General features: G+C 39.7%; 1 protein-coding gene across 1 annotated transcript in view; it reads left to right on the forward strand.

Moving 5' to 3' along the window:
• The window catches only part of RYR2 (ryanodine receptor 2), a 698,126-nt gene that overhangs the window by 473,697 nt on the left and 211,717 nt on the right, over positions 1 to 12,712 (forward strand). The window contains exons 48-50 of the mRNA XM_074948896.1: positions 1,833 to 2,002; positions 4,046 to 4,266; positions 6,053 to 6,143. Coding sequence (XP_074804997.1) covers positions 1,833 to 2,002; positions 4,046 to 4,266; positions 6,053 to 6,143 — 482 coding nt within the window. The remainder of the gene's footprint in view (positions 1 to 1,832; positions 2,003 to 4,045; positions 4,267 to 6,052; positions 6,144 to 12,712) is intronic.

Genomic DNA, 12,712 nt, shown 5'->3' on the forward strand with positions numbered 1-12,712 from the left:
ACCTTGTTGCTAACATACCTGTAGAAACCCTTCTTGTTACCCGTCACATCCTTGCTAGCTGCAACTCCAGTTGTCCTTTGGCCTTCCTGATTACACCTCTGCATGCTCAACCAATATTTTTATACTCCTCCCTAGTCATCTGCCCAAGTGTTCACTTCTTGTAAGCTTCCTTTTTGTGTTTAAGCTCACCAAAGATTTCTCTGTGAAGCCAAGCTGGTCGCCTACCATATTTGCTGTTCTTTCTGCACATTGGAATGGTTTGTTCCTGCGCCCTCAATAAGGCTTCTTTAAAATATAGCCAGCTCTCCTGGACTCCTTTCCCCCTCATATTAGCCTCCCAGGGGATCCTGTCCATCAGTTCCCTGAGGGAGTCAAAGCCTGCTTGTCTAAAATCCAGGGTCCATATTCTGCTGCTCTCCTTTCTTCCTTTTGTTAGGATCCTGAACTCAACCATCTCATGGTCACTGCTGCACAGGTAGCCACACACTTCTACTTCCCCTACCAATTCTTCCCTGTTTGTAAGCAGCAGGTCAAGAGGAGCATGGCCCCTAGTTGTTTCCTCCAGCACTCTCCAAAAATGTATTGCTCTCCCAGCAGATATCAGGTTGATTGAAGTCCCCCATGAGAACCAGGGCCTGTTATCTGGAAACTGCTGTTAGTTGTCTGAAGAAAGCCTCGTCTACCTCATCCTCCTGGTCTGGTGGTCTATAGCAGATGCCCACCACGACATCACCCTTGTTTCTCTCATCTCTAAACTTAACCCAAAGGCTCTCAAGAGGCTTTTCTCCAGTTTCATACTTGAGCTCTGAGCAATCATACTGCTCTCTTACATACAGTGCAACTCCTTCACCTTTTCTCCCCGGCCTGTCCTTCCTGAACAGTTTATACCCATCCAGTGCTCCAGTCATGTGAGTTACCCCACCAAGTCTCTGTTGTTCCAGTCACACCAGAGACCCAATAAATTCAATGGGACTCCAAGTCAGCCCACATAGGGCTCATGGCAGGAGCAGGGTCAGCCCCATGTTGCTGGCATTTAGTAGAATTATCACTGCATTTGCAGGCATGGATGCAGCTTGGTTCAGTGCAGCACTTACAGCACAAGAATATCCTGATTCTAATACAGTGTTACAAACACAGCAATGCTAATTTCCTTACAAATAAGAACATATTGTAGACAGAAGTTATAACTAAACAGCACTCTATAAAATACAGGAATAAAAAGGATTATTTGGAAAGAAAATAACAAAAGGATTAGCATTTCTGTTATGTTTTCAAACATAACTATACAGATCCTTTACTACCAGCATCTTGATTGTGTCATCAAAGGATAGTTTTCATGTATAAAATTCCTAAAGCTCAAAAAATAGCTCTGAATTTCCATCACCTTTTAAGATCTTCTAGTAAATGGTCCTTTTTGAGATTTTTTTTCTTGTAATCTCTTGTTCTCATTCCCTTTGTTAATGAACCTGCCTTTCAGGTATTCTCACCAGTGCTGCATTCCAGGGATATACAAGTCAGAATTATTTTGCCGCTCACTTTTCATTGGACCTTTTTAGTGAACACTATATATTACAGGGTATTTTTCTTATGCTACATAAGAGAGTCAGGTAGTGTGACTGCTTTGACACCCAGAGTATGAATGAGACCACATACTTATACTATAAGGTTTACCTGGATTTAGGTTGCCGTACGCATTTTATTCAGTCAAGCTATGAACTGGTTGCCTTTGTGTAACATAAACATGTGGAAAATGTTCAGATATTAACAGATACTCAATACCCTTATCTATGCAGAATGATCCTTTTTATTGAAGCCTTATTGCTTCCTTTTAGATGGTACTGTGGTGGAACCTGACATGTCAGCGGGGTTTTGCCCAGATCACAAGGCAGCCATGGTTTTGTTCCTTGACAGAGTCTATGGAATTGAGGACCAGGATTTCCTTCTACATCTCCTTGAAGTTGGCTTTCTGCCAGATCTCCGTGCCGCTGCTTCCTTAGACACGGTAAAGATTTAAATTCTTTGATTTGTCAGTTCCCTCAGCTTGTCAAGCACTTCACAAAATGACATTCTTCTCTTTCAAGGTGGCCTCTGTCCATTCCCACTTGCTAGATGCATCCCATGGTGCTGCTGACCTTTGAGAACATTTTAAAAAGCAGCAAAGATTCATATTCTCCAGAAATTATGCTTGTTTTATAGAGCCTTCACATCTCAAGCCCAGGGCCCCAGCCCGCAGAGGCCCAGTGTCTTTCCCAGCAAAGAAACTTTCAGAGCCTGAGTCCTGGATCTAAAATCAGATCAGGTGCCTGTGGATATAACTAAGGGCCTCTCCGTAGGGAACAGGGATAAAGGATTTCTTTTCCAGAATTCTGTGATCGGGTCTGCCTCTTACCTCTCGAACTCTCTTGACCTTGTCCCATTTCTGCCTTGGAATTACCCGTCTCCTATTTTCAGACATCTGTCCCTTGTAATTTTTCCTATATGACCAGAAGGAAAAAAGGGAGTCTGAGGACTGAGACTTGGGCTTCAAGATTCCAGATGGAAGGTGGCAAAAAAGTCTGAAGAGAAGTGAGCATTAATACCAGTGGCACAGAATTTTTGCCCTTTTTTGAAGGATAAGGAATAAAATCCATATTATTCTTGGCTGTGTTGGTTCTGCAAGGCTAAAAGGGAAAATATTTGTCATTAATCAGTAAGTTATAACTCTCTACATCCGAAGCAGATACTTTGAACGAGAAGGTACTATATGTTAGTAGTCTCATTTCAGGAACTTTAAACTTGTTTTTTAAACAGATCGTCATTCTATAGTTACAGAAAACAGATCATATACAATTGTGCTGGCAACAGGAAGAGCGCACCCTAGAGCACAGGTATCAGAAACATAGTCCACTGGATGTATATTTGATATGATCAGATTTTGTAGAGTTTAAGTTTTTATTAAAAAAAAAGTTTTTAGTCCTCAGAGTAATGGGAAAAGAACTTGCAAACGTGAATGAAGTATAAACAAGTGCATTTTTGTGAAGAAACAAGGCAAGCTGCTTTTGACTTAAAGGCCAGACAAGTCAGTATAGGATGGTTTGGAGCTGTAGGGCCCAGGTTTATTATGAACACCAAGAACATCAATTCCAAGAAGTGAACCTTTCCAGGAATTTTGACTTCATCGGATGCTTGAGTTTTGCAGAAGGAATCAAGGCAATTGGAAAATGCATAACCTCAACTTTGATTGTTCAGTGCCTCAATTGCCTTTATTTTCCAGAAGGTTCCAAAGCTCAACATTGCCAGAGATGTGAATACCCAGAAGTGATACTTTAAACACACTGCCTTGTGTGTGTAAAAGAGAGAGAATGGACTTGAAACAAAGCCTTCTATTGTACCTCAATATGTGGTGTGTTCAAAATCTAAAGATGCATCTGAATTTTGTAAGCAGCTCCAGTCTTTCTAATGGCTGACCCAAAACCCCTTGTCAAATGGTTCATGAACTTTAGACAGTTCAAAATAATTTCTGCAGCTTGAGCCCACCTATATATATATAATATCTGTGTATCTATGTATCATACAGTTTATAAGTTGCATAATCATTAACATTTTGTAGATCCCCATTTTTGCCAACTCTCTATAGCATGTTTTTTTCAGGGAAAAAATAGTATATATAATCGAATTTTTTTAAATATTTTTTTTCATTTTTTTCATCTGGAAAAATCTCTACATATCAAGTGACATGTTTGGAAAGTAACAAGTGACTGAATATAGGAGGTTAGAATGGAGTGTGCATGCTGTAGGATGTATATTGTCCGTCTCTCCGTGTACTAAGTCCAAATTTCACCTACTTCTTTGACATTTTCCACAAAATAATTATAGTATATTTGAAAAATTAGTGTGTAATTGTATCATACATGGCATGTAGGGAGGAGAGTTTTCCCTTTGTGCCTTTGAAAATTAATTCCTTTTATATCTACTATATAAGCAAAAGCTGAAAAATGTAGTTATTTTCCTTTGTAACAATATTTATCAAACAAGTCTCATTGTTTGGGTTTAATTTGTTTCGTAGGCTGCTCTGAGTGCTACAGACATGGCCTTGGCTCTGAATCGATACCTTTGTACTGCAGTCTTGCCTTTGTTGACCAGATGTGCTCCTCTTTTTGCTGGCACAGAGCACCATGCCTCCCTCATAGATTCCTTATTACATACTGTATACAGACTCTCCAAGGGCTGCTCTCTTACCAAAGCTCAGCGGGATTCCATTGAAGAATGTTTACTCTCTATTTGTGGGTAAGCGAATATCCCAGACTCCATAGAAAGATGAGTTGCTATACTGAGATGTGATATATACGAGAGCATGAAGGCAGATTAGCTAACTACATATCACCTTTTATCAGTAGCATGGTTATGGATTTTATTGAATACACTGTCACTTTTCAGAGACTGTATTTTTCCATTTTGCTGGAGTCTGGGAAAGATGTATTAAATAAATATGTACTTGACTATATTCATGTTGCACAGTTGGTAATTACATGTAGATTTTTCAGTTATTGTTCTATTAACAGATTCTTCTTAATTAACCTCAGTAAGAAAACCAAAAGAATGCACTGCATTGGGGACAAAAGTCTATATAAATAGGGAAGTATGAACATAATAGAGTATTATTTTTAAGAACATTTTTAACATTGCAAACTGATAGTACCGTGTGGTGATTTATTATAGAAGGTTATATTGCTTGCTGAAGCTATTCAGTTATCAGTTACATTTTAAATCCTAGCTGATCTTTAATTACATAGTAGTTCATGATCAGCACACTCTCCAACCTATCAGTTGCATTAGCATCACCCTCTTTCCATCTTGAAATGTTTGCCTATGTTCTCCCTTCTCAATCTAGCAGCCCAAGTGCAAAATTTTCAAAAGTGCCCAGGTCTCATTTTCAAAATGTGCAAGCATTCAGGAACCTAAGTCCCACTGAAAGAAATTCAGGGCAAATAAAAGCAGTGTACTGAATTCTTTATGCCATATATTATAGAATCATAGACATATAGGGTTGGAAGGGACCATGAGAGATCATCTAGTCCATCCCCCTGTGCTGAGGCGGGACCAATTATACTTAGACAATCCCTGACAGATGTTTGTCTGATCTGTTTTTAAAAACCTTCAGTGATGGGGATTCCACAACACTCCTTGGTAACCTATTCTGATACTTAACTAACCTTATAGTTGGAAAGATTTTTCTAATATGTAACCTAAATCTCTCTTGATGCATATAAATCCAATTACGACTTATCCTACTGTCTAATAGCCCTTAACATATTTGAAGGCTGTTATCTGGTCCCCCCTCAGTTTTCTTTTTCTCAAGTCTAAACATGCTTGGTTTTTTTAACCTTTTCTCAAAGGTCATTTTTCCTAAACCTTAGTTCAATGTAGTTAATAACAATATTTTAATCTTGATAATGTCAATATCATATATGTTCATGGTTTGCTGTTATTGAGAGACTTTTTATATGTATATTCTCTGCCTATTATAGAGTGGCATATAGATAAATCCCTGTTGTTTGTTCTCTTTCCAGCTGATGCCCAGTACTCTTTAGTATAGTACTAAAATAGTACTAGAATAGTACATCCACAGTGTCAAAACTTAGTTTATATGGCTTCTTCAGTGCAAGAATATTGACAAAAGATTATTCTTATGTGCTTTTTTTATGTGTTAGAGTATGCATGGTGATAATCAAATACAGTATCAGAATATTTTCTGGTTTGCACCTGTCCTTCTCTTCTCTATTTTAGAGCTTGTGTTTTCACAATTTTTTTAATATGGTTCACACTGGAAGTAGCATATTCTGGAAGTTTTGTTTAGTATGTGTCTGTTATTGTTTGCTCTTCATTTCCTTCCCACACATTTTTAATCTGCTGTGTCACCAATAAAATTACATCACTTTATGGATTTGGGAATATCTGAAGGAGTAGGACAATTGGCACAGATCCTTGGAGTGTGTGGTTACTTTAATGGGTTGTCTATTTATTGCATAAAAGCTACTTGTATGCTCTGTTGAAACTGTCTGTTTACCTGCAGCCAATTGAGGCCTTCCATGATGCAACACTTGCTGAGGAGATTAGTGTTTGATGTTCCTCTATTAAACGAGCAAACAAAGATGCCTCTGAAGGTATGTGTGGTTTACCGTAAAGGTATATTTTAATCTTCTTCTATACAATGTACTATTTCTTGTATGTTGCCTGCCTCCATCCTGTAGAGGAGACAATAGCATGTTATCTCTCTAGCAGGAAGCAAGGAGAAAAAGTATTCTTTGTGACAGCCTCTAACGCTCACTTCTGATCAGTCCACACGGAAGCATAAAGTTCATGCCTCATCTCTGACTCCCCTTCCAATTCTGTCCTTTCTTCAAGCCCTTGTGTCAAGGTTCCTTCTCCACTCTGAACTCTAGGGTTCAGATTTGAGGACCTGCATGAAAGACCTCCTAAGTTCATTCTTACCAGCTTAGGTTAAAAACTTCCCCAAGGTACAAACTTTGCCTTGCCCTTGAACAGTATGCTGCCACCACCAAGCGTTAAACAAAGAACAAGGAAAGAGCCAACTTGGCGACATCTTCCCCCAAAATATCCCCCCCAAGCCCTACACCCCCTTTCCTGGGGAAGGCTTGATAACAATCCTCACCAATTGGTACAGGTGAACACAGACCCAAACCCTTGGATTTTAAGAACAATGAAAAATCAATCAGATTCTGAAAAGAAGAATTTTAATTAAAGAAAATGTAAAAGAATCACCTCTGTAAAATCAGGATGTTAAATACTTTACAGGGTAATCAGATTCAAAACACAGAGAATCCCTCTAGGCAAAACCTTAAATTACAAAAAGACTCAAAAACAGGAATATACGTTCCCTCCAGCACAGCTTATTTTACAAGCCATTAAACAAAAGAAAATCGAACACATTTTCGAGCTAGATTACTTATGAACTTTACAGGAGTTGTAAGGCTGCATTTCCGATCTGTTCCCGGCAAAAGCATCACACAGACAGACCAAACCCTTTGTACCCCCCGCTCCAGATTTGAAAGAATCTTGTCTCCTTATTGGCCATTTTGGGTCAGGTGCCAGCGGGGTTACCTTAGCTTCTTAACCCTTTACAGGTGAAAGGATTTTGTCTCTGGCCAGGAGGGATTTTATAGCACTGTATACAGAAAGGTGGTTACCCTTCCCTTTATATTTATGACACCTTGTAAAAAAGAAACAAGATGGGGAGAGGGTAAGAGAGAGATGATTCCAAGGCATAAATAGAACAAAGGTCATGTAAATTTCTGGGTGTCTCCCCAGGATCTCCAGCTTGGGTTCTTGTGTTAGTCTCTCTCCTACCAGAAGACTGATTCATTTTCTTTGTATGCAGTGTTGTAGCTGTGTTGGTCCAAGGATATTAGAGAGACAAAGCTGAGTGAGGTAATATCTTTTATTGAACCAACTTCAGTTGGCGAGAGAGACTAGCTTTTGAACTTACACAGAGCTCTTCTTCAGGTCTGGGAAAGGAACTCAGAGTGTCACCGCTAAATACAAGATTGAGCTGATAGTTTACCATAAGTATCTAGTACACACTCTAAGGGAGACCATTCAAGGTGAAGTGGCCTGTTAACACCCCTGTAGTCATAGGACAAAAAGGGAGGTTAGTGGGTTTTAGAATTTTGTAATAAGCCATAAATCTAGTGTCTTGTTTAAGACCATGAATTTTAGTGTCTAGCAAAGTTATGAATTTTGAGCTCCCGGGCTCATTTTCTGGAAGTGTTGTGCAGGTTTCCTTTGAGGATGAGGCCTGATAGTGGGCTACACTGGGACGTCTGAGGAATCCAGATCTTTTTCCTACCATTCGGGTTGTCTTCAGGCTCCAAAGGTTTTATCGTCTCCTGTTGATACTGGTTGTGGCTCTGTTCCATGAAGGCATACACTTATATCCTTACTTAGACAAGATCCCCAACACAGAGTCCTCAGAGTAAAGCCTTAGTGTGCCAAGAGCTGAATCATTCACCACTGTATATCCTACTGCTTTTTAGTGAACTATGAAAAATCGCTTCTGATGATTTCCCAACACAGCTTTTGGCAAGGCATTTCAGCTATTCTCCTTTTATTTTGCCTTTTCTCCCTCCTTTTATAAGAAGCAGGTCATACTTAATTTCATCTGTCACCTGTCTTGGGTAGAGACTTGTGCCTCTCTCCCTCCTGACTGGGGGTTTTCCAGGCTGCAGAGTTTCTTGCCTGCACTGTGGTATCTTCAGCTAGCCAGAGTGCATGGAAGGCCAGTGTCTGCATTTTGCTTTCTCTCCGGAGATTATGAACAATGTGATTGCCCTCAATTACAAGGAACCACACAGCTTGTTATTAGCAAGCAGGTTTATTCTTAAGGTGAAAGCATTAAAGAGAAAAAGTATTAAAAACAATATAAAAACCTACATGTATTCTAAAAGCTTACCAGAGATCACCCCAGCTCCAAACTTGGGCTCTGGTAGGTGTCAGTCCTTCAAAACCCATAGCTGGATTGTCCCAGTGGTTACAAGGTCATGACTGTCTCAGAACCTGCACATGGGTTGGGCAGAGCAGCCATTTCGTTTTACAGCTCAGGCCTTTGATATTGGTCTTCAGTAATAGATCAGCAGCACACAGGGCATAGCCCTAAAAGACAGGGTTTTTGCATAACTGGAGTTGAGGGATTTGCATTCACCTCCCCCTAAATATTCCCCAGGAAAACCACTTAATGCTTTTTGTTCCAAAAAGTCCATTCTTGTCTGGCACATTGTTTAATGTGGTCCTTTGAACCCCCAGTTCTCACATCTGTCACATCTCCCTCCTCAAGAGGTTACATACAGTCTCGCCCCACAATACCACTAATTCATTCATTTTATACAATGGACGCTAAAGGTACTTAAACTTAATTCAATAAGGATATGGCAGGAAATTGTCAGATCTGTCACAGCTATGATTCAACAGGTGTGATGAAGAGTTAGGTGATTCCCATTACATATCTTGATCTTTGTTTAGTTCTGAAAATAGTTACAACATTGGGTTCTCTTTTTAAATCCATGGGAGCAGTACACCTGGACTTCAGATATATAGTTACATTTTTGGTTGGGGTCAAAATCCTCCCTCCCTCTGTTCTCTGCAGGACTTTCTGAAGATTTTAGGGAGTTATAACTTTGAATTTAGTATCTCTATTATAATGTACTATGAACATTTTAAGTTTTGTGTCTCGTGACTTGTTCTGACTTATGAGAAGATGAAGGTCCGGTGCCTTGTATACTGGCTGTAATTCAGAATATTTTGTTTGTTTACTTGAGTCATCTATCTATGGAACTTTTTCTCTCTCTGTAGGATTGTTGAAATAGATGAACAAAAAAATCTAGCTTAATATTTTTTTCTTTTATTCCCTGGAACTCTCCAGTAAAGAGATAACGATATATCTGTTGTTTAACTTCCATGCCAACAACTGTTCTTTAGATATTCTAAAGAGTCCTCCACTTTAGTGACAATACATCGTGTTAGGGGCTTATTCCTTCACCCGCTTACTTCCCTGGTCCTTCTCGCATGAACAGAGAGCAACAATACCCGAAGTCCAAAGGTGCAAACAATTCGATATTTATTAGGGTCAACTTCCAGCAAGCATGATTCCAGTTTCCTTCCTTAGTGTCCCCCTTCCCAGCTCTGACACAGCAGAGCCTTACCTGTGTCCCTGTTCCCATGTCCCCCCCTTAGCAAAACATGATTCCAATTTTCCCACTCCCATTCCCTGTTCCCATTTCCCCCCCTTTACTTCCTGATTGACTACAGAGTATATAGTAAAACTTGAGTTCTGCTTAGCTATACCTTAATCAATCATTTTCCTGAAATTTAACTAACCAATCCTAACATATTGTAACATGATTATTTAACCAATTATATCCCACCACCTTAATTAGTTTACACCCAGCAAAATTAATTATACAGCAGACAGAAACAATCACAGAACCAGACAGAGATTATACAGACAAACAATAGGGAAATGGGGACTACAGTGATAGAACAACAAAGAAATGAGGATTTCACATCCCAGCTATTGATAAGTGAGTTCTTGCCAGACAGGATGCTATCATACTAAGTTTCCTTTTACATCTTCTAGGCACTTCCCTTTCTCTGGAGGCGATAGGCATTATCAGGACAGGATTGTATTCCTAACAGCCCAATAGCACCTTATTTCAACGTGACTAGTTTGGAATGTGAGGATGTGACCGTTCGCTTCCCAGCTTATGGCTGCCTCTGCTGCTTAGCCAAAGATCTTAGCCTAAGCACAGGGCCTCAGACTGTCACAGTAAGAGAAGGGCCTTACACGGGCAGACAGTGATTTTGATTCTTTCTTTTATACCTCTATAATTCGCTAAGTGATAAGAATACACCTAAATTCTTAGAGTATAGGCCTTTACAGACAGGCCTGAATATCTATATCCTAACACATCATGAGTGACGTTATTTTGAAGCTATAATAATCTCAAGATTCCAGCCCAGAAGACTAAAATAGAATGAAAATAGGGACCAAGAGCTTTCCAAAAGGTGTATTCCAGACACAATGGAATCATGCTTTTATAATGCAGCCCCCTGATGCTCTGTTATTGCTTTTAAGAGTCTGACTCAGCAACTTTTGCAGTGCTGACAAAAATTTTACTTTATAGCTGCTGGCCTCCTGGTGAAAGCAATTTCAAAATATCAAGAATTCACTTTTGTTGCCTTTCACAAAAGTTTCATAGAGCGTACATTCTCAGCCTGGGGGTTATGATCCTCAGGGTGGGGCAAACAGGTCCAAGGGACTCTGACGACCCTTCCTTTCATTTATAGCCAGATGGAAAGGGGAGTCCTGAAACTCTTTGCTGCTGTAAGATAGGGTCATGGTATTGAAAAGGTTAAGAACTTCTGTCATAGAACAATGCTATCAGTATGCCTTCAGGATGATAAATGGTATGCTGCTCTCAACATAAATAACTTCTTTAGATTTAAGACTGCCCCAGGATTTCTGAGAAAACAATATTGTATAGAAAGTAAATTATGTGCAGAAATAAAATAATCTCCAGCAGCCTGTTTTCAACTTTTACAATCAATGTTAAAGTTAAAAGCAAAAATTGTCATGTTTCAAGGAGTTTATTTCTCTGAGCGCCTTTACTTTTCAGTTTTTAAGTGAATCATGAAGGATTAAAATTATTTATCCCTTTTATAGCATCTTTCATCTAAATTCTCAGAGCACTTTATCTCAATTAAGTTTAAGAATGCACCTTTGAGATACATGAGATGTAAGTATTATTTATACCTGTTTCACAGGTGGGTAAACTCAGTGCCTCAGAGGTGAACAGATTGGACAAAGGTCACAAAATGCTCACCGTTCCTCAGCCTCAGAGGTGGGAAGGCTTTGCCTGAACGAACAGGGAGGAAAATAAATCCCTTGGCCCCTTTAAAGATTTCCCCCTTGTTTCTTCCCCTCCTCATGGGAACCCAGTCTCTTTGTGGACTTGAGGACAGGAAGAGAGTGACGTTTTGGGTCAGAAGGAGGCAACATAAACTTATTAGCCACTGTGCACCCAAGGGAGAGCTTATAAACCCTTCTCCCTCTCCAGGGCACCATTCTGTGCCCATTTCTGCCAGTTGGAATTAGAGGAGGACCAGGTTTTTGGGCCTTGCTGTGAGCATCATATTAGATGTATTTTGGGGTTGGAATGGAATTTTTCCCTTAGTGCCAAATTGGTGTGGGCAATGTAGGGTTTTTTCAGTTTCCTCTCAGCAGGCAAGGGAGCTGGTGGAAAGAGGTTAGGTTTTTAAATTAATTTTGTCACAATTTTGCAGGTGTCCAGTGCAAATGTTTGTTCACTAGACAGTCTGGTTCCCTGAAAAACTAGAATTTGAAGCAGATTAGGAGAAGGCAGCTCCTAAAGAAGGCGGAGAATGGGGATGGGGCTCCTAATGTCCGGTACAGTAAGGAGACAACCCCTTCTTCCCTATCCACTTATCCTTCATACAAGGGGATGCTGGAACCAGGCAGAAGAGAGGGGTTGGGGGTTGACAGAAACCTTCTACCAAATTGTACGGATTACAGAAGAAAAAAGAAAAGGAGTACTTGTGGCACCTTAGAGACTAACCAGTTTATTTGAGCATGAGCTTTCGTGAGCTACAGCTCACTTCATCGGAAGTGAGCTGTAGCTCACGAAAGCTCATGCTCAAATAAACTGGTTAGTCTCTAAGGTGCCACAAGTACTCCTTTTCTTTTTTCTTTTTACGAATACAGACTAACACGGCTGTTACTCTGAAACCGGATTACAGAAGGATGACCTGCACTGGATGAGTTATTGCTCGATAGTTCCAAGATGTGTTGCTTAATAATTTTGCTGCCTAGTTAAATCACTTTCCTGATGTCTTGTGTTTTCCTCCTGCAGCAGTCATTGTAGAGTCCAGAATAAAATGCAGGATGCAAACACTCTGGGTGATATCTTGGCTTTATTGAAGTCTGTTGGAACTTTGCCATTGACTTCAATAGGGTGAGGACCTCACCTTCTTTCCTGTGCTTAAGTACTAGACCACAGATCAACAAGTGCTATCTAAGGTTAAGCAGTAACATTAATCTGAAATCTAAAAGAATTACAGAATATTAAGAATTGGAAAACTGTAAAATGCTTAGTCACTGTTTTTAAATTGTAATTATTATTAATAATTTTCCTTATTGGAT

Source organism: Natator depressus, chromosome 3, assembly GCF_965152275.1.
Source record: "Natator depressus isolate rNatDep1 chromosome 3, rNatDep2.hap1, whole genome shotgun sequence".
In the NCBI taxonomy this organism is placed as follows: domain Eukaryota; kingdom Metazoa; phylum Chordata; order Testudines; family Cheloniidae; genus Natator; species Natator depressus.